Source organism: Somniosus microcephalus, chromosome 19, assembly GCF_052327205.1.
Source record: "Somniosus microcephalus isolate GS21.2 chromosome 19, FLI_Smic_1.0, whole genome shotgun sequence".
Taxonomy (NCBI): domain Eukaryota; kingdom Metazoa; phylum Chordata; class Chondrichthyes; order Squaliformes; family Somniosidae; genus Somniosus; species Somniosus microcephalus.
Window position 1 is genome coordinate 21,519,985 of NC_141005.1, and position 22,348 is coordinate 21,542,332.

Genomic DNA, 22,348 nt, shown 5'->3' on the forward strand with positions numbered 1-22,348 from the left:
TGCTTCTCCTCCACTTTGTGCGGTCTTGGGCCAGGGATTCCCAGGTGTCGGTGGGGATGTTACACTTTTCCAAGGAGGCTTTGAGGGTGTCCTTGAAGCGTTTCCTCTGCCCACCTGGGGCTCTTGCCGTGCCAGAGCTCCGAATAGAGCGCTTGTTTTGGGAGTCTCGTATCGGGCATGCGGACAATGTGACCTGTCCATCGGAGCTGATTGAGCGTGGTCAGAGCTTCGATGCTGGGGATGTTGGCCTGAGCAAGAACACTGACGTTGGTGCGCCTATCCTGCCAATGGATTTGCAGGATCTTGTGGAGGCAGCGTTGGTGGTACCTCTCCAGTGCTTTGAGGTGCCTGCTGTACATGGTCCATGTCTCTGAGGCATACAGCACGGCAGGTATCACTGCTGCCCTGTAGACCATGAGCTTAGTGCCGGGTTTGAGGTCCTGGTCTTCAAACACACTCTTCCTCAGGTGTTGCACACAGGGAGTCAAGACCAAGTGGGGTTATAGGGTAGGGAGGTAATTGGACCAGGGTGCATGGGTGTAATTCAGTCATCATCTTTAAATCGTAATCTATCCATGTTTTTATATTTCTATTGTAAATTCTTGTATCCACATTTAAAATGGAAAATGCCACTGTAAGCTTGCCATACTGTAATTGCACCCTCCTGCCAGGGTTGGCACTGCAATTTGCCCCCACTGGAACTCATAAACTGTCAACACCATGTGTGAAAAGTCAATAACTAAAGTAGTTAAACAAGATGACGTAAGAAAACTACTAGGCACTTGGTCTAAGCGTTAAACAAAGCTTTAATCAACTGTTTTACAACATGGAGGTCTAGTTGTGTCCTTCACTAGTTCCTGTTGGGCACGGGCCCAGCTTGCGCAGGACATTCTTGAGTATTTATACTCTCCCTGGACAGCGCCACTCATAGGCCGCTCAGTATTATTTCATAAGTCTTTCTTTCATGAATGACTGATTCATGTCACAAGATATTTGCTGTAATTTGGAAACAAGGCAGCAAATTATAGTAGGCTGCATAAAGTTGGTGGCATTCAGGCTGAAGCTCTTTGAATGGGCTAAGCAACGATTTGACAGTTCCATTGATAAAAATGATGTATGCAATCCCTTTTTGACAGTGGGGAAAACTCTTTGAATGTTGAAGTTAAACTCTCATATTGTTTTGTTTCTTTGCTTGGCAAGTATGTTTATTGAATTAGCATGGGTCAGTGGTAAAGATTAACATCTGGGTAATTGTTTAAGTGGAAGTGGCTGAGTAGGTTTGAGCTGGTAAGCTTCCATTGGTAAACAAAACAGTCCAGTGTTAACTTAGAAAGTTGCACAAAATACATAGCATTGCTAGAGAGTGACATGGGAACAAAGGAATTGGTAAAGAAAAAACAACCAAGGTCCATCTAGTTTGCCTTCTACCATCCTGGCAGTCACATGACTAAATGGAAAAAATGCAAAATGCAAGCCTCTTATTAAAGATAGAAAAACAACACCACACAAAAGCTTTTTGCTTGTAAACAGATGCTCTTTTGCTTTTCTCAACACCTATGATTTTTTAAAGGGAACTTTACATTTTAATTACAGTAACTTTTGTTGATTTTTTGTATTCCATGAAGTGAAATTGTTGATGTGACTGGAGTGCATTTAAAAAAAAAAAAAATGGACAGGAGACATTTCACCCCATCTTACTGCTGGGGAATGGAATACTTTCTGTTTTGGCTAGCTAGTGTTGACAGCAAGCACCACTCTTGGGCAAAGCTACTTCGACTCTGCCCCAACAATGTGCCTCAGCTCCAACCTCAGGAACACCCCTTATTGCACCAGTGCAACACTTAGATCTACCACATCATCCATTTAGTCCTGTCTGGGATATTGCCATTTAATGCAAAATTAGAGGCAGTTTTGAGCTATGGGCCCATTCCCACTTGGAACTGTTTTGTAACTGACCAAACTGATTTTACCCAAGTCCTTTACTAAAGAGACTTTCATCCCATCAGTCTGAACTGAAGTTGAACCCAGGGCCTGGTGGTAAAAGACCAGTCACCACCAGGTCCTTCTTACTTTATTACTCTTCATTTAAATTGCCATTTATTGTTTCTGCATTCCATTACAGAAAGGATACAGTGCGCTTTGCTCTTCCCCCCCCCCCCCCCGCTTTTTGGTATTTAACCCTTAATGTTTTTCACTTTTTTCTCCTGGCCAATATTTATCCCTCAATCAACATCACTAAAACAGATTATCTGGTCATTATCTCACTACTATTTGTGGGACCTTACAGTCTGCAAACTGGCTGCCATGTTTCCTACAATACAACAGTGACTACCACTCAAAAGTACTTCATTGGTTGTAAAGCGATTTGGGACGACCGGAGGTCGTGAAAGGTGATATAGAAATGCAAGTTTTTCTTTCGCTTTCATTATGCCACTATGCATAATTTTATTACTATTGATTGATCCTGTGGCTGATACCTCCTTACCATTTTTTTTAAACAGTAAACATCGACATAATAGCTTGTGGCGACGCAACTCTGAGAGTGACTTACAAGAGACTGTGAGGGATCCGATGTTCCAGAGCAGTAGAGTATCTAGCCAACAAGACTTGAACAGCTGTAATGCAGGAATTCAACACAGATCTGGAGAGCAGAAGTATATTGAACCATCTCAGGGTGCAATAGTAACCAACAAGGATAAAAGTGAACCAGTTAATTCCAATTACTACTTCAGGTGTCTGTCAGACCCCATTATAGACAGTGCCTACATCAAACGGCAGAGAGAACTGGAACATTTTTCGGTCCAAGTTGACGATGTGGAAAGAGATGCAATTTGGATGGATAATGCAGATTTCAGGTACACAGAAGATGGTGTCCGTGACACTGGGATACTTATGTCACCTCAACTTCGGGATACTTATGACAGCCAAAGCAGAGTACTAAACCAACAGGGAAATACTTACCTGATGTTTACAGCAGTAGAGGAGTCAGAAGAGGAAAATGAGAATATGCTGGGCTTTGGTATGTATGATGAAGGTGACCACATCGTGGTTAATGGACCTAATACAGAAAATGATGCAGAGGCAGATGCAAGCCTAACAAACATACTAGAGCCAGGTTCGACAGCAAGTGTTGAAAATCAACTCGATAAAGACAATGTGAACAATAACAACAACGCCACAAGAAATTGTTTGAAAGAGGATGAAGTAAGTACAAATAATGAAAGGACTGTAACCCTTTTTTCACTCCAACCCCTCTCGTTCGCTCCAATGCAACCTTTCTATTTCTCGGTTAAAACATAATATAACCATTGAGTAACTGATATAAACATATATAACTTTTAAAAAACGGTGTGATTCCTGTCAAGGTTCAACTTGATTTCACAACAATTGGATACTAGATTCACTCAAATGTAAAAATGTAACCAATTGATATTAATAGGAAATGTTATTGAGAAGGAAGAGATAAATTGCATTGCAAGTATCCAGGTCATCCTGAGGTTGAAAAGCACCAGAAATCAAGTAGGTCAAGTCCTTTACAGTCGGGTACCATGGAGGGTTCGAAACTTTCATTGTTCATAAGCCCAATGACATGTCGACAATCTGGCGGGCACACAGAAATAAAATATACCAACCTTAGGGCATGTTTGGATTGAGGGGGGAAGTAGAAAAGAAACTGTAACTGCCTAGTTACATTTCTATTAGAAATCCTTGGTTGAATCGCTTTGAAGAGAGGGAGTGATAACACATTTTTAACATCATAGAGTTTTCAGCAAGAGACGAGCATTGGGCCACCAAACCTACCCTTCCAAATCTACCATCTGGCTTCTTACTGTGATTTTAGAACCAATAGCCCTGAATCCTACTTACTAACCGACTCATCCAGTCCTTATTTCAAACCTGCGATGGTTTTCTGTTCCATCAACCCCTCTATTCCACATCTCCATAACCTCGTACTAAAAAATGCTGCATCAATTCCTAATTGACTTTTGGCAGCCTTAACTGTGTCCTCATGACCTTGAATCCTATACGCAACCGAAAAACTTCCCTAGAACCAATTCTCCATAACCACACTTTTTTACGGCCTCTATCAAGTCCCCTCTCATCCCCCTTGTCTTGAGTAAATTCCCAGGATAGACCATTGTTCCTTGTAACCCTACCTGATTATTTCAGAAATCAACCTTGTCCTCTGGACTCCTTCTAATAACTCTACATCCTTTTCATAATACAGAGGCAACAATTCAAGACGTGGTCACATCAGAGCTCGATACAACTTCAAATGTTGCATTTACTGTACTAGTACTGATGGGCAGCCCCAACTTCCAGGCAGTCTAAAACCAAACTGAACTTCCAAATGCAGTTGGAGCATTGATTTTTGCATCCAGGACCAGGAAGGCTGTTGGCTTTTGCACTAGTGGATCTCTGCAAATATCCTTGTAGTTGGGATACATGACATGGGAGATTATGTCTCAAGCTGGTTGCATTTTTTAGTAACTTTTTGAAAGAGTATTTTGGATTGAAACTACCTCACCATGATTTTGTTTTCCATTATTTTTAATTTATTTGTATAACTAGAGTTTAGTCATACATCACTATTATTCACCTGCAGCCTTCATTCAATTACATTTTTTAAACAATGCAATGTTTTAAATTTATTCCAGGATGTTACTACTACTGAAACACCCGACAGTGTGAAACCTATTAATAAATTTGCGTTGGACTTCTCAGACTCTGCAAGTAGACTTGTGTGTGAGCAATTTACAGACCATTCTAAAAACTTGCCTCAGGCACAGGTATGTGGTACAGGAACTAAAGACACACAAGCAACTGAGCCCAATACGTTGGAATATTTATCAAATGTAGCTTCAGATGTGCCAATGACAGAAGTATTCTATGGGCTTCCCATTGAGCTAGAACTATATCAAGTGACAGAAAAGCCTGTTGGTAGTTCTGATGCCATTTACACAACTGAAACAATACTTTTGCATGAACCTGCAGAAGCAGGTGTAGGTTTAGGAGCAAAGTGTGAAGAACAAAGACAGCAGCAAGAACCCGTAGAGGCTTATCACAACTGCACAAATGTGGCCAATGACCTCCGTGCTGAGACTTTGGTTCTTGATCTGATGGCTTCACAGTCTGGTAGACACCAGGACTTAAAACAATTGCCAGTAATAAGTCCGTGTATGGGCAGCCATGACTATCTCAAAACTTTTTTAATAGATTCAAAGACTGGGTTTATTCCTCCAGGCTCTAAGGCTGACGAGCAGGTGCTGCAGCTGCTGGATTCCAAAAAACATCAGCCAGAACAAGCCGAATACAAATTAAGTCAGTTCAATAGTAATGTCCTAACTTTAGGAAATGAACGGGATAATATGGCAGAGATAACGGAAAACTCTAAGTTTGTACTTTCTGTGCCGTCTAGTAGACAATCAATAGAAGATAATCAAGAGGTATCTCCTAGTTACAGTAATGAAAAGATGAGTACTAAGCCAATGAAAGACTTGAAACAACTGATATATAACCAGGAGATGGAAAGATCAAAAGTCCAAAGCTATTTAATGCAGCATCAAGAATCTATCCTTCAGCTTCAGAAGGCTGGGTTGGTAAGGAAACATACCAAAGAGTTGGAAAGACTAACCTTTCTAATGTCTCCAAACAAACACGTGCAGAGACAGAACGCTGAAAATAGGAAAGCTGTGTTTGCAGAGAATGACTCCCTGGATTTGATTACGCATGAGCCAGTGGTAGACATTCAGGATCTAGCACAAGCTTACGAAGATATGGAGAACCATGTGTTGCCTGAGGCTAGCTGTGATGACTTTAATTTTATGGATGGGATATGCCAGAAAACATCTACACCTTATATAAGTAATAGGAATGGGTCAGGATTTCTCACTAAGGAACGCTTGCAGCAAATCTGTGCAACACTGATAGCATCTCCTCATACTTCAAGCTTGACTCGTAGCTCCAGCAGTGATAGCCTTCACAGTATTCAAGGACAGCCTGGTTTAGTTGAGCTGCGGACACAGGAAATTGAAGCCAGGATGCGTCAGGCGGGACTGACCGTTTGTTCAGAGATGAAGCGGTCTCATTCCCTCGCCAAACTCGGAAGCTTGAACTTATCCAGTGAGGATCTGTCATCCAGGGAGAAAGAAGCTGAAAGTTTCATCAGGTCAAGTCATGTCAAACTAGCTGAGAGTTTGTTATTGCCCAGTGTTGTTGATAAAATGAGGTGGAAAAGAAGTCTCTGTGGGGAAACAGATATGCAAACTGATCCGGTTTTCTTCATAAAGCCACTAAATCAATCAGTTGAGACTTCCAGTTCTGTATTGGAACATAAAACCTTGAAATTGCCTGACATTCAGTGCGCAGATCAAGTTGAACATCCTTGTAGGATGTTTTCTCCTACCAAATACAGTGTTACTGATCCAGAGGTTACACGGCAGTGTATGGACTTTATCTCCATTCCTTCATTTGGACTAAGCCAGTTCCATACCCAGAGTGACAACGAACTCTACTCTTTGACTTCTCGAGAGCAGTATGTACGAATGCCTCCTATCCGGAAACTCAGAAAGACATATGAGAAGAATAGAACTAGCAATCCATTCTATAATACCATGTGATTTCTTGGCAGAGAATGTGTTCCAATCTCCCTTTAAGCATAAGAACTTTAAGCCAAAACTATTTGAAGTTCTAGCTTATGTTGTACAATCTCTAACAGCTCAGAAAATTATTCAAAAACAAACTTTTGTTGGCAAGTACAGTTTCGTGCTGATTAGTTTGCTTATTTAGACTGAATCTAAAATTTCTGAAGATGCATTTTTATTTTTGAAATGAAATGTCACACTTTGTAACCTCAAACAGTCCACAATGATTTTAAAAAAAGACCGATTCAAAATACAGTTTCAGACAGGCCTATTTAACGTTGGGAGGATTGTCATGAAACTTGAATGTTCCTTGAGGCCTGAGCCCTGAAAACGAACAATATTGTTTTGTTAATTCTCCAAACCCAACAGAAAAACTGGAATAGAAAATTACATGGATAAAGAAGCAGCTTCATGGTTGCAATTGGCATACGTGGCTTGTCTCCAAATCCTGCAGGATTTGTACCTTTTTTTATAACCCCTTTTTTGATTGTGGGGGCAGAAATAAATTATCTTTGTGCTGTTTTCTGCAAGTTCTGTTGATTTGGGGGGCCAAAATGGAGCTCATGCTATATGCTTGGCGGTGATTAATTTTGTCCAAACAAAGACAAATTGAGAAATGCTCCCTTTTTTGGACCTAGTTTTGTAAATAATTTCTTCCCCATACTTGCCTTAAGCTGAAGTAGTGTAGAATATAGTTCTGTGTAAAATGATTTTCCTGTGAGTGAGTATGCTGTTGAAAATGTTTTCAAAAGAGACAATGACCAGCATAGAGTAAGTACACATCATACTTCATGCTTTTCTACTCTTTCATTGATTCTCTACTAGTGGTATTGTGATTGTGACCTCTCCATTTAATAGCTGCTGTTAAAAATAATTCTAAAGTAAAGTGGTAGCTGCCTTTTCAAATTTAACATTTCCCATTAGGTTTTATGTATATTTTTTCCTGTAATTCCTTGATGCACTGCATTATGCATGTAAATATTGTGATGATTTCTCACCTGTTTATTATTCCTCTGGTCAGACTCCTTTGCTTCATCTTTATCCCAATTCAGTTGCCATAACTTCTGTTTCTTCCTACAAATCATGGGTATATTATGTATTTGAGAATTTGTTTCTGTGAAAAGCCCCCACCTCTATGATATATGTTTGAGGAATTGTTTTTTCACAAAACTGAGTCCACTCTTAGTCAGCTAACTTGTAAGTATGCCCCCTGTTTTACAGTGACTGATTTAAGTCAAATTTTACTATTACATGTGATGACAATTTTCCAGGATTATTACTAATATTTTGAGGAATTGTTTTCTGAGATTCAGTCCTATTTTTCATGAAAATTGGAAATCAGTAGCCTCGCTATTAAGTCTTTATTCTCAGCCCACTGAATTCTTTGGAGAACAGGTAATTTATTGAAAACATTATTAAATAGATTATCATTATAAACCTGTTGCAGTTTGAAAATCCCAGGGGTGAGGTTCCCTGATGCCCCAATTGATAAAAGCAGAATAAAGCTGAGCCATTCAGAGCAAGAGGTCCCAGATTTGCTTCCTGGTTTGTGCTGAGTTAGCTGATCTCAGCCAGGGTATCTGAAAGGACACAATCCGTGTCCGTTGACTAAGGAGGACAACATCAGCCAGAGTTCCCACTTCTGATTGCTATCCAATGACTGGTTTCAGCTGAGGACACAATCTGGCTTGGTTATGATGCCCCTTACAATTACAGGTTGCTGAGATTTAATGTCTTGGCTCACAGATGAAAAATTACTACTTGGGTGTGAGGTATTAATGGGTAACAGGTGCCCATGGAGTGTATCCAGTATATTCAGGAGCGAGATGGGAAGAAAAAGGGAATGGACTGCCAAAATAAAACATCCCAGGTGCAGTTGTAAGTTCTGGTTCGCTTATTAAAAGGGGAACAGAAAATTTCAACAAATAACATTATGCCTCAACCCCACCTGAAGAAACTTCCTTGCATCTTTCTCTTGTTCTCCCCTCCTCCAAAAATTCTTCGGGGGTGGGGGGGGGTGGTATGTAGGGAGAAACCATCTTGCATCCTTCTGAACTGAATTGAATTTGTTTAGTTGCTCCTTACACAGCTGTACTTAGGCTCATAGCAGCATAGGAGTACTTTCATTGCATGGCACTGCAATGTTTCTGCAGTATTATATGGCCACTGTGTGGCAGGCAAGATGAAATTCAGTGTGATAATGTCGGATGAGATTGCGTCAAGTATTTTTGCAAAAAAAAAATCATAATCATGGTTAAAGTATTTCAGTAAACCTGCATGGAACTTTATACATATTAATGCTGTTGGCATCCTTGTATTTTCTTCAGCATTTTTCTACTGCTAATAGGAATTATCAACATCCATCTGATGGCAGACACACTTCGGTTTCATTCAGTATTCAGTCACACCTCACTTGTATATTTTCAAATTTCTGAGAAAGACGGTGGAACGCCATTATATATGCTATGACGATGTGTTAATGCACTTGCAACATCTTACTGATTCAAGTATAGATGAGAGGGATGGTGAAGTTCCACTTTTTAACAAAGTTAAGCGAATGCTTGTGTTTTTGCTCTTTAATTACTCACCAAACCAACCATTAATTATGGGGGTGGGGGGGGGAATTCTCCTGTATTTCATTGAGGTACTTCACGTCCTAAAAATGTAAAAGATTATTGATGGTTACAAATCACAGAGAAAATAAAATTTAGTGTTCAAAGAAACTAACAGCTGTTCTTCAGATCCAACTGTCAACATTTACGGATCCCGAGCTAACTATTTAAAAAAAAAAAAAAAAAAAAAAAAAACCTGTAATAAAATAGGCTACAGTAATCAGACCAGTATATATGAACTATTGGTGTACATCTGGAGCTGTATATGAACATGAACATCTGCGACACTGGTGTGGGCAATGTCATACTGTTAACACTGCTACTGTTAGCAGGCCAGCCCCTACCAGAAATTCAAGTCAAGGTGGCATTCAGTGTTTTTCCTCTCTTATGCTAAGACCAGAATCTGTGACAAGTACTCGAGATAATTTAACATTCGGCTACTTTTCTATTAATAGAGTAACTGTTAACGATACTTATTATTAACCTAATAGTGCTAATAAAAATATAACATATAAAAATTCCAATTGGAGAATCCCATTATAAAGCTTGTGTACTTAAACTTAGAATTCAAAATTATTTCTTTTTTTACTTTGTCTTTATAGAGGTGACATTGTCCCTGAATCTAACCAAAACAGTGGGAATAGCCAACTTCCTCCAGCTCCTCATCCCTCTTCAGTGCATACTCTGTCCTAAACTGTCCAATATCTGTTTCCCTGTGACTTGAATTACTGGTTTATTTATTCATTTCTTTCCGGAGCTTTTCTCATCCAAGGAAGACATTTATTTGGGGAACAAAAAGCTGAAGGTAACTGTGCTACTTCTCACTTCTGGTTAAAAGTAAGACATTTAGAATGTATGGAACTCTCTGAAAGCAGTCCTGACTTTCATCCATCATTTTTAATGCCATGTGGCTACTTTAATCGTGTGATATATTGTAGCCCATGTATGTACTAGTTAGCCATCTAACACCTGCAAAACCTGACCGTGAGGATTTCAATGTAAGTGGATATAACGTACCAAATTGTCAAGAGCGGGTCATTGTGAGAGAATTGTTTCAAGAGGAGATGACTTGCAGTAGAAGCTGTGCTATGATTTTTTTATGAAAACGCTGCTTAAAATGTTTTTGTTTAATTTGTACAGATATACTTCAGTGCCTTTAATTTTGTGAATACTGTATGTGTGATGGTTGTTGAGAGAAAGCACGATTGTACAGATGCACTGTCCAGAGTCGAATGCGTAATGTGTCTAACAATGGTGTTCAAAATGTATGTACAAAAGTATTTGCTGTATGTTCTAGTTTTCTTTTCAAAATAGTTTGTTCTGTTATTTAAAAAGGAAGTAACTTTTTACTGTGAACCCTGCGGTAGTTGTATGCATATTGCACTTTTTTTTTTACATTTGTTAACATGTACTGTATGTTGGAAATAAATGGGCTTTTTCATTAAACCCCATATCTGTAGTAGATTTTCTGGAGGCTAATTAAAGGTTAACTTTGTTTGTTTCAGGTTCCTGCTGAAAGAAAAACATACCACATCTCTCAAACATCTCGAGAGCACATCACAATTAATTATTTTGAAATGCAGTGATTGTTATGTAGGCAGCAAAATCCCACAAACAGTACAGGAAACTCTTATCCGGGACCAGCATGGTGCCGGTTTATCAAAAAGTCCGGATTACAGAGTGGTATAGTTAAAAGGTACGAGAGCTCTGTACACAGCAACAAATCCAGGCTTCCCTGTTGCTTAGCAACATGTGCAGGAACCCGGGCCACAGACCAAGTGTCCCTGTTGCTTAGCAACATGTGCAGGAACCCCGATTGCACAGCCACAGATCAAGGAATAGCCACTAATATGAAGTAAAACTTACCTGAACCTACTCCTGAATTTTGCCGGTTAACCGAGATTTCCGGTTATTTAGGTGCCGGTAAATCAAGAGTTTCCTGTAGTAGGATAAATGACCAGTTTATCTATTGTTGTTGATTGAGGAGAAATGTTGACCAGGACATGAGGATAACTCCCTGCTCTTTGAGCTGGACAACAAAAATCTCAAAGCATTTTCAAAGACAACTGGGTCCTCAGTGGAAACCTCGCAATGAAGGACAGCATATTGCCAATGCAGCACTCCCTTAGTATTCACAGGTGTGTCAGCCTTATGTTCAAGTCCTGAGCTGAGGCTTGAACCCACAACCTCCTAACTCCCAAGTCCATTGTGCTAACAATTGAGCCAAGCTGGCATAATTGATGAGCCGGTTTCACAATTTTTAAGAAAAGTCAGCCTTAAATTTATACTTAAGTGTGTATTAGGGCAAAATCATCATATTTTTCACTGTCTTTATGGGTTCTGCACATCACCGCTACCTGACAAAGATGACAACCACTTCCTGATCGTCAATTAATTTTGATCCAGCCTGATTACCATCCAGGGAAATATCTACTGTGAGCTTCAGATCTCCTAATAGGATGGACATAGTGGGAGTCCAAGGGTGCAAATCTGGCTACAATTTTTTGGCACTGTGTTGGGCTCTGTGCCACATTGTCTTTGAGCATTGTGAATAGGGCAGATCAGGAAAGGAGAGATGCACAATCTTTAAGTTTTACACAGAAATTAGGGAGTTTTTTTTATTAAAGGTCATTTATATATTTTTCTTTTAGTTATACTTGCCATGGCAACTTTGCTAGGAATAATTTCAGACTTCAGACAGAACCACAGGATCCATTTCCTGCACCATGCAGGGTACCCTACTTAGAACATAAATAGGAGCAGGAGCAGGCCATTCGGCCCTTCGAGCCTGTTCCGCCATTCAATGAGATCATGGCTGATCTTCTACCTCACCTCCATTCACCGGCCCTATCGCCATATCCCTTGATGCCTTTACTAGTCAGAAATCTATCGACTTCTGTTTTGAATATACCCAATGACTGAGCCTCCACAGCCCTCTGGGGTAGAGAATTCCAAAGATTCACCACCCTCTGTGTGAAGAAATTTCTTCTCATCTCAGTCCTGAATGGCCTACCCTATATCCTGAGGCTGTGGCCCCTGGTTCTAGACTCCCCAGCCAAGGGAAACATTCTCCCAACATCCACCCTATCAAGCCCTGTAATAATTTTGTATACTTCAATGAGATCCCCTCTCATTCTTCTGAATTCAAGAGAATACAGGCCTAGTTTACTCAATCTCTTCTCATACGACAGTCTCGCCATCCCAGGAATCAATCTCGTGAACCTTCATTGCACTCCCTCTATGGCAAGTATACCCTTCCTTAGGTAAGGAGACCAAAATTGTACACAGTACTCCAGGTGTGGTCTCACCGAGGCCCTATATAATTGGAGTAAGACTTCTTTACTCCTGTACTCAAATCCTCTTGTAATGAAGGCCAGCATACAATTTGCTTTCCTAATGGCTTGCTGCACCTGCACATTCACTTTCAGTGACTCATGTACAAGGACACCCAGGTCTCTTTGAGCATCTGCATTCCCCAATCTTTCACCATTTAGGAAATACTCTGCCTTTCTGTTTTTTCTACCAAAGTGGATAACTTCACATTTATCCACATTATATTTCATCTGCCATGTTCTCGCCCACTCACTGAGCCTGTCGAGATCCCCTTGAAGCCTCTTCACAACTGACACTGCCACTTAGCTTTGTATCATCAGCAAATTTGGAAATGTTACATTTAGTCCCCTCATCCAAATCATTGATATAGATTGTGAATAGCTGGGGCCCAAGCACTGATCCTTGCGGTACCCCACTAGTCACAGCCTGCCATCCTAAAAAAAGACCCGTTTATCCCTACTCTTTGTTTTCTGTCTGTTAACCAATTCTCAATCCATCTTCAGTTCTTTGTTTTGGAATTAAAACAGCTAGCTTCAACACGTGGGCCAAGGCCATATTACTTACAGTTGCCTTGTGATGCCATAGTGGCCAAGTACAACCAACTGTCAGAATCTCCTTGAAAACAGTCTGGGATTCAATGCAAAAGGAGCTGGTAAATTGATAGGTCTAGGAGAGTTTGTCAAAATAAAAGGGGAAAAAAACAGCAGTGTTGAAGGGATTGACTGGTGATGTGGTCCAAGGAATCATTTTGGAGATCAGCTCACCAAACATCGAGGAAGTACTTCTTGCAGATGCACCAGTATTATTTCCAGGATTGGCTTGATGCTGATCTATCATGGTCTAGGAAGTAGAGCAATCTTTCAAGTACAGATTGGTACATGGTGACATCACAGCATATACTGATGTGGATTAGGATTCCCCCTTCCCTTTTCCTCTTCAATTTGTTGGGGGTGTCAATCTCTGCAATTCATACCAGCAGAACTTCTCCTTTATTGCTAACGATGAAACCATGCAGGAATAATGTTGCACGATTGAATAAATGGCCAGAGAATAGGGGATGCAAGAAAGCATAACAAATTTCTTTATCACGAGTATGGATAGTGTACTTATCTCAAAGAGCATTATTCTTATGATCTAACTGCTGCCAAATCTGTTTCCCTTGGAAATGGATGAGGCAAAGATGCCCCTTGTTCATGATCACCTCAGCTCAGGTGACTTGAATGCCTGGGCATCTGACTTAAAAAAAAAAAAATCAACCCCCATCTATCACAGACCACATCCATGAGTACTCTTTTTAAAAAATAAAAAAAAAAAAACAACTGAGCACAATGATTGAAGGATGTCCACAGGTGTATAAATCTCTCCCTTTCTAATACCAAGAAATTATGGTTCTATAGAGCAGAACTTCTTTATTCCTGCATGGTTTCATCTTTAGCGATAATGTACTTTTGGATAACTGGCCAGAGGATAGAGGGTGCAAGAAAGAGAATAAGAAACTGATCCTCCTGAAGGTTTAGAAGCAAAAAAAACTTATAATATTTGGAAAAACAGATTCAATGAACAATGATAGGTAAGTGTGTTTGTAGAAAATGCTGGATTTGAGAAAATGGCCCTTTATCACTGGCTAAGTAGATCTGTGGGAAGTTGCAAAGAATGGGACACTAGTGACAGATCAAAACACATGTAAATGTAGTAAAACTAGACCCCTAAGACCACTCAAAAATCTTTATTGGGGGTGCTGGGAAAAAACGACAATAAGACAGTGATCCTAAACGGAGTGTTTCTAAACAGAGTGCTAAAGTTAGGAATTTGGAGAGAGTGGAAATTCAGAGCAGAGGGGGGAAGGAGGCGAGAGAGAGGGGAGCGGCTGGAGATAAAGGTAGGCCCGAGAGCCCGGAGGGAGCGCGAGTGTCAGGGAGCGAGGTAAATGATGTCAGCACAAGGGAAGGAGCTGAAAAGAAAACAAAAATTGGTGAGTAGCTGGTGATTTTTTTTTTTAAAGTCTTGAGTTTACTTCTGTTAAGTTAGTTAATAGTCTATTAAGTAGAGGGTATGGCAGGGCACCTCAGTCCCGTGCAATGCATATCTTGTGCCATGTGGGAACTCCAGGACGCTTCCAGTGTCCTGGACACCCACATGAGCAGGAAGTGTCATCAGCTGGAGGAGCTCAAGCTCCGGGTTTCGGAGCTTGAGCAGCAACTGGCATCACTGTGGTGCATCAGTGAGGCTGAGAGCTATGTGGATAGCACGTTTCAGGAGGTGGTCACCCCGCAGCGTAAGAGTGTGCAGGCGTAACTGCAAAGACAGATAAGGAGGACCAGGCAGGTAGTGCAGGAGACCCTGAGTGCCTCTCTCTCTGAATACTGAATATGGGCGAGGGCAATTGTTCCTCTGGGAAGTACAGCCAGAGCCAAGTCCATGGCACCACAGTTGGCTCAGCTGTACAAGGGGGGAGGAGGAAAATCGGGAAAGCAATAGTGATGGGCGTTTCAGTAGTTAAAGGCGCAGACAGGCGTTTCTGTGGCCACAGACGTGATTCCAGGATGGTATGTTGCCTCCTTGGTGCCAGGGTCAAGGATGTCACTGAGCGGCTGCAGGACATTCTATGGGGGGAGGGTGAACGGCCAGAGGTCATGGTTGACATCGGTATCAGCGTCATAGGTAGATAGGGGGATGAGGTCATGCAGGCAGATTTTAGGGAGCTAGGAAAGAAACTAAAAAGCAAGACCTCAAAGGTAGTAATCTCCGGATTACTCCCGGTGCCATGTGCTAGTGAGTATAGAAATAGGAGGATAGAGCCGATGAATACGTTGCAGGAGGGAGGGCTTTAGATTCCTGGGACTGGTTCTGGGGAGGTGGGACCTGTACAGGCTGGAAAGGTTGCACCTCAAAAGAGCCAGGACCAATATCCGGGGTGGGGTGGACGGGTTGCTAATGCTGTTTGGGAGGGTTTAAACTAATTTGGGTGGGGGATGGGCACCAGGATGTAGCATTAGAAAGAAACAAGGTACACAAAGGATTGGGAGAGACAGATAGCATTAGAGTAAGAAATAGGGTATTAGGTGGGGTCAGACTAAGAGAATACAAAAAGGCCCAAGATAGGTTTAATGCGCCTGTGTGTAAACGCACAAAGCTTGGTAAATAAGGTTGGTGAGCTGCAGGCGCAAATAGCCACATGGGAATATGATGTCATGGCGATAACGGAGACCTGGCTCAAAAAAGGGCAGGATTGGGTATTAAATATTCCTGGATATAAGGTGTTTAGGAAAGGAAATAGATGTGAGGTGCAGTATTGATTACGGAGAATATTACAGTGCTGGAGAGAGGTGATGTCTTAGAGGGGTCAACGACAGAATCTATTTGGTTAGAGTTAGGTGTATTCTATAGGCCACCAACTAGTGGGAGAGTTATAGAGGAGCAAATTTGCAGGGAAATTCAAGAGGTGCAAGAACTATAGTGCTAATGGGGGACTTCAATTATCCTAATATAGACTGGGATAGTAATAGTGTAAAAGGCAAAGAGGGGGAAGAATTTCTGAAGTGTGCTCAGGAGAACTTTCAGGATCAGTATGTTTCTGGCCCAACAAGGAAGGAGGCATTGTTTGATCTGGTTCTGGGGAATGAGGTGGGTTTAGTGGAGCAAGTGTCAGTAGGGCAACATTTAGGGAACAGTGATCATTGTATCATAAGGTTTAGATTAGCTACTGGAAAAGGACAAGGAGCAATCTAGATAAAAATACTTAATTGGAGGGGGGACAATTTCAGTGGGTTGAGAATGGATGTGGCCTGGGTAAATTGGAATCAAAGATTGTCAGGCAAACCTAATGGAACAAGGGGCTGCCTTTAAAGAGGAGATGGTTCAGGTATAGTCGAGGTACATTCCCACGAGGGGGAAAGGTAGGGCAACCAAAGCCAGAGCTCCCTGGATAATGAAAGAGATAGAGAGTAAGATGAAGTAGATGTCAGGTTGAGAATACAAGTAGGAACCAGGCTGAATATAGAAAGTTCAGAGGGGAAGTGGAAAAAATAAGAGGGGCAAAGAGAGAGTATGAGAACAGACTGGCAGCTAACCTAAAAGGGAATCCTTCTATAGGCATATAAATAATAAACTGAGGGGTGGGGCTAATTAGGGACCAAAAAGGAGACCTACGCATGGAGGCTGAGGTACTAAATGAGTACTTTGGCAGCATCTTCTTCCTTGGTAAAGACAGATGCAAAGTCATAGTAAAAGAGGAGGTAGTTGAGATACTGGATGGGATCAAAATTGATAGAGGAGGTTCTTGAAAGGCTGGCTGTACTTAAAGTAGATAAGTCACCAGGACCGGATGGCATACATCCTAGGATGCTGAAGGAGGCACTGGCCATAATCTTTCAATCCTCATTGGATACGGGGGTGGTGCCAGAGGACTGGAGAATTGCAAATGTTATACCCTTGTTCAAAAAATGGGGTAAGGATAAACCCAGCAACTACAGACCAGTTAGTTTAACCTCTGTAGTGAGGAAGCTTTTAGAAATGATAACCAGGGACAAAATTAAGTCACTTGGACAAGTGTGGATTAATGAAGGAAATCTAGCACAGATTTGTCAAAGGCAAATAGTGTTTAACTAACTTGATTGAGTTTTTTGATGAGGTAACAGAGGGTTGATGCGGGCAATGCGATTGATATGATGTACACAAGGCGTTTAAAGTGCCAGCAAAATTGAAGCCCATGGAATAAAAGGGACAGTGGCAGCATAGATACGAAATTGACAGGAAACAGTAGTGGTGAACGATTGTTTTTCGGACTGGAGGAAGGTACACAGTGGCGTTCCCCAGGGGTCGATACTAGGACCGCTGCTTTTCTTAATATATATTAAGGACTTGGACTTGGGTGTACAGGGCACAATTTCAAAATTTGCAGATGACATAAAATTTGGAAGTATACTGAACAGTGAGGAGAATAGTGATAGATTTCAAAAGGACAGAGACAGGCTGGTGGAATGGGCGGACATGTGGCAGATGACATTTGACGTAGAAAAGTGCAGTGTGATACATTTTGGTAGGAAGAACGAGGAGAGGCAATATAAACTAAAGGGTACAATTCTAAAGAGTGCGAGACACCTGGGGGTGCTTGTGCACAAATCATTGAAGGTGGCAGGACAGGTTGCGAAAGCGGTTAAAAAAGCATACGGGATCCTGGGCTTCATAAATTGAGGCATAGAGTACTAAAGCAAGAAAGTTATGGTGAACCTTTATAAAACACTGGTTCGGCCTCAACTGGAGTATTGTGTCCAATTTTGGGCACCGCACTTTAGGAAGGATGTGAAGGCCTTAGACAGGGTGCAGAAAAGATTTACAAGAATGGTTCCAGGGATGAGGGATTTCAGTTACGTGGATAACTGGAGAAGCTGAGGTTGTTCTCCTTCAAGCAGAGAAGGTTGAGAGGAGATTTGAAAATGGGGTTCAAAATCATGAGGGGTCTAGACAGAGTAGATAGAAATTGTTCCCATTGGTGGAAGGGTCAAACACCAGAGGACACAGATTTAAAGTGATTGGCAGAGGAACCAAAGGCGACATGAGGAAAACATTTTTTATGTAGCAAGTGGCTATGATCGGGAGTGCAATGCCTGAAAGGGTGGTGGAGGCAGACTGATGAATGCTGGTTCAATCGTGACTTTCAAAGGGAATTGGATAAGTACCTGAAGGAAAAACATTTGCAGGGCTGTGGGGAAAGGGTGGGGTAGTGGGACTAGCTGAAATGCTCTTGTAGAGAGCTGGGATGGGCCAAATGGCCTCCTTCTATGCTGTAACCATTTTATGATTCTACAGAAAGCAAAAAATCACGTTTTTATTTAATTAGCTGCTACTCTTTCACCCCCACCCCTGCCCCCCAGCTGGTACAGAAAGACAAATAGAAGGGAATTTCTAGGAATTGATCACAAAGTGCCCGTGGTGTATCGAGCATCTGAATCCAAGCTGCTGGTGCTTGTTCTCCATAAACCATTGCAGCCTCTTCTGCTTGGAATGTGAAAGATGTTACAACTGAAATCAACACCCGATGTAAACAGAATTCATTCAGCACCAGCTGGAAGAAGTGCTGAACGCTATGGCACAACAGCCTAGTCCCAGTAGGATCAGCTGCTTGTTTATTTTGCTAGTTTAATTGCCTCTGCCAAAATTTTAGTCAATATTCAAAGTTTGCTGTCTGTAATTTAACTGTTTTGTATAAAGTAGTAGATTTTTAAGGAATTTTCATTTTAGATTTCCCTGGCACTATCCTGAGGAGGAATTTGTGCTCTAGTTGTAGGGATCTTGACATGTGAATTAGTGAGTGTGATAATTTCACTGAACTGTACAAATGACTTCCTTTGGGTATTTTGTTTACAGTACTCTTACTAATAAAACCACTTGATTACAGTTTCACCAGATAAAGATTTTAAGAACATGGTTTGCACTCACAGACGACCACTTGACATAAATAAGCCCAGCCTCTGTAGTGGGCCATTTATACTGCCCTGGATTCCAAAATATAATCCCTGAGGAAGATGCAACATTTCAGAGGATGAAAATTAAGTGAAAACTCTCCCTGGCCCCAAGGCGATGAAGCAAAAGCTCGAGTATCCCCATCTAAACCTGCCAGTCCTCATTGTTGAATCAAGGCCTGTGGATTTCACAACTGTTTTGTTCTATGGCCATCATGTGACTGGGATCATTGAGTTTCATATAACTTTATCATCTACATCAATAACCATATTTTCATCTAGATCCTTTATCAAAGAATTAGCATTTGACTACTTTTGAATTGGAATCCATTTTGCCCTGTGGGAAAACATTTCCTCTGTTTTCACTTGAAGCTTAAAAAGTTTGGAATCCAGTCCTTTATATATTGTATTCTGGATTTTTTTTTTAAAGTTGTACTAGTGTCATCACATTCCTTTGGCAAATCCATTGAAAAGACCAATGTCATGCATTCTCCAGGGGAAAATGTATTACGAAAGTGTCAACATTTACCTGTAGTATCAGTTCCATCTGTAGGTCATGTGATTGTGGTTTTCAATGTTAATCAATGGCTCAGTATAGTGAGAGGTTATGCTAAGAAAACATGCAGTTGCAGGCTCAGCATCAACTTGTGGCCATGGGAATCTGTTCCCCTCACCAGCGCACTAATCATCAAAACATCCTCCTCCACCCCATGTCCACTTACACTCTCCCCAACCACCTCGCCTTCCCCATCCTCCTCCTTTCTCCCCCTTTGTCCACCTGCCTCCCTCTCTGTCTCTTCCCCACACCCCATTCTCTCTAACCTTATTTCTCTCTCCCTACCAACACCCTCTCTTCCTACTTGTCCCACTCACCCTCTCCCTACTTACCCCTCCCCGTCCTCTCCCTCTGTCCCTTTCTCTCCCCATGCAAGCTTTCTTCCCCCCTCTCTCAGCCACCCCTCCTACCTTTTTCCCCTTTCCTACCTCTCCCCGTCACCCCTCTCTCCCTCCCCACTGTCACCCCTCTCCTCCCTCCATCTCTTCCCATCCTCCCCCCCCCCTTTTCCACCTTCTCTCCCTCCTTCCTCTCATCTCTGCCCCATTTGCTCCTGCTCTCCCTATCCCTTGTGCTCTCCCTTCTTTGTTTTCCCCTCTTGTACCCCCTTCCCACTTTCTCTTGCTATCTTCACCCCCTCTCTTCCTTTAGCCTCCTTTCACCCCTCTTTCAAAACATTGTATTCCATTAATTTTGTTAGTCATTAAAGACAAAAATCACAAGCATTCTTCTGTCTTTGTTAAAAGTGGAACTTGCTCTTTAAAGCTTAAGTTGAATACAATTCTCATCCTGTAAAGCTAAATAGGTCTATATAATATTTTATAAAATCTTATATGCACATATTTCCAGTCTGTAATACTTCAAGGGGTGACAGTTGTGAATATTTCTTTGGACCAAGCCTGTGATGAGTTTACTGAACAGCCTTGGTCCAAACATGGACAGAAGAGCTGAATTCTAGAGGTGAGAGTGACTGCCCTTGCCATCAAGGCAGCATTTGACTGAGTGTAGCAGCAAGGAGCTCAGTAAAATTGAAGTCAATGGGAATCGGGGGAAAATTCTCCACTGGCTGGAGTCATACTTAGCGCAAAGGAAGATGGGTGTGGTTGTTGGAGGTCAATCATCTCAGCCCTAGGACATCGCTACAGGAGTTCCTCAGGGCAGTATCCTAGGCCCAACCATCTTCAGCTGCTTCATCAATGACCTTCCCTCCATCATAAGGTCAGAACTGGGGATGTACACTGATGATTGTACAGTGTTCAGTTCTATTCCCAATTCCTCAGATACTGAAGCAATCCATGCCTGCATGCAGCAAGACCTGGACCACATTCAGCCTTGGGCTGATAAGTGGCAGGTAACATTCACGTTACACAAGTGCCAGGCAATGACTCTCTCCAACAAGCGAGTGTCTAACCACCACCCCATGGCATTCCTCGCCAAATCCCCCACCATCAACATCCTGGGGGTCACCATGGACAAGAAACTTAACTGGACCAGCCACGTAAATACTGTGGCTACAAGAGCAGGTCAGAGGCTGGGTATTCTGCGGCAAGTGTCTCACCTGACTCACCAAAGCCTTTTCACCATCTACAAGGCACAAGTCGAGAGTGATTGAATAATTTCCATTTGCTTGGATGAGTGCAGCTCCAACAACACTCAAGAAGCTCGACAACATCCAGGACAAAGCAGCCCACTTGACCACGTTAAACTTTCACTCCCTCCACCACCAGCACACCGAGGCTGCAGTGTCTACAAAATGCACTGCAGCAACTCACCAAGGCTTCTTTGGCAGCAATTCCCCAACCCACAACCTCTACCACCTACGGGAACAAGGGCAGCAGGCACATGGGAACACCATCACCTGCAAGTTCCCCTCCAAGTTACGCACCATCTTGCTCTTTCTTCATTGTCGCTGGGTCAAAATCCTGGAACTCCCTCCCCAACAGCACTTAGGAGTACTTTCACTGCACAGACAACAGAGGTTCAAGAAGCGGCTCACCACCACCTTCTCAAGGGCAATTAGGGATGGGTAATAAACGCTGGCCTTGTCAGCGATACCCACATCCCAGGAACGAAAAAAAAACATTGCAAATATTTCTTTATATTTTTTAATGTATAGAAATGCTCCAGAAACACAAAATACTGGAGCTACAATATCTTGCTTCGCTCTCTCATCCCCCACCCCACCTTGACCCCTACCCCTGCCCCTCTGCCTTCAGTTGTGCTGCTTGACTTGAATATTTCACTTGGTCTTTATTCCTCATGTGCAATACCACAGGCGATCAACTCGCATATAAAATGAAGGTCATTCATTTACATAGTCATGGAATTCAATCCCTTAAGCACCAGTTAAAAATCCCATAACAACATTTACTAAATATAGAATGTAACTTATTCAGTCAGTGTAAACCAGTTGCCCCTACAATGCGTAAACACCTCTAATGTTACAAAACTGTGTGGTAATCTAGCGGAGTGTGTTGCCCGCCCGTTGCGGAAATCAATGGAATGAAACCAAGTGGTTTCTACAATGCGCGGGTAATCCGCTCCACCAGATTGCTGCTCACGCAGTGAAGGTGAAAACCTCCCACAGTGTTTCCTCTGACTCACCAAAAGCAGCACCACAGGAAATCTGCTATTATTACAAATAAAGCAAAGAGCATTGTTGTAGTTCGAAGGAGCTACGTCGGCTCATGTTAATTTTAGTACCAGTGTAATCAGCCAGAGAACATAACACTCCAATTTCCC

The 22,348-nt window shown here is 41.9% G+C and overlaps 1 protein-coding gene across 6 annotated transcripts in view; it reads left to right on the top strand.

Moving 5' to 3' along the window:
• Window positions 1-10,707, top strand: part of ssh1b (slingshot protein phosphatase 1b) — a 110,545-nt gene extending 99,838 nt beyond the window's left edge. For all 6 annotated transcript variants that reach the window (XM_085961346.1, XM_085961351.1, XM_085961347.1 and 3 more), the window contains 2 exons: window positions 2,502-3,204; window positions 4,659-10,707. In XM_085961346.1, coding sequence (XP_085817472.1) covers window positions 2,502-3,204; window positions 4,659-6,620 — 2,665 coding nt within the window. In that variant the 3' untranslated portion in view covers window positions 6,621-10,707. The remainder of the gene's footprint in view (window positions 1-2,501; window positions 3,205-4,658) is intronic.
• The last annotated feature ends 11,641 nt before the right edge of the window (window positions 10,708-22,348 follow it).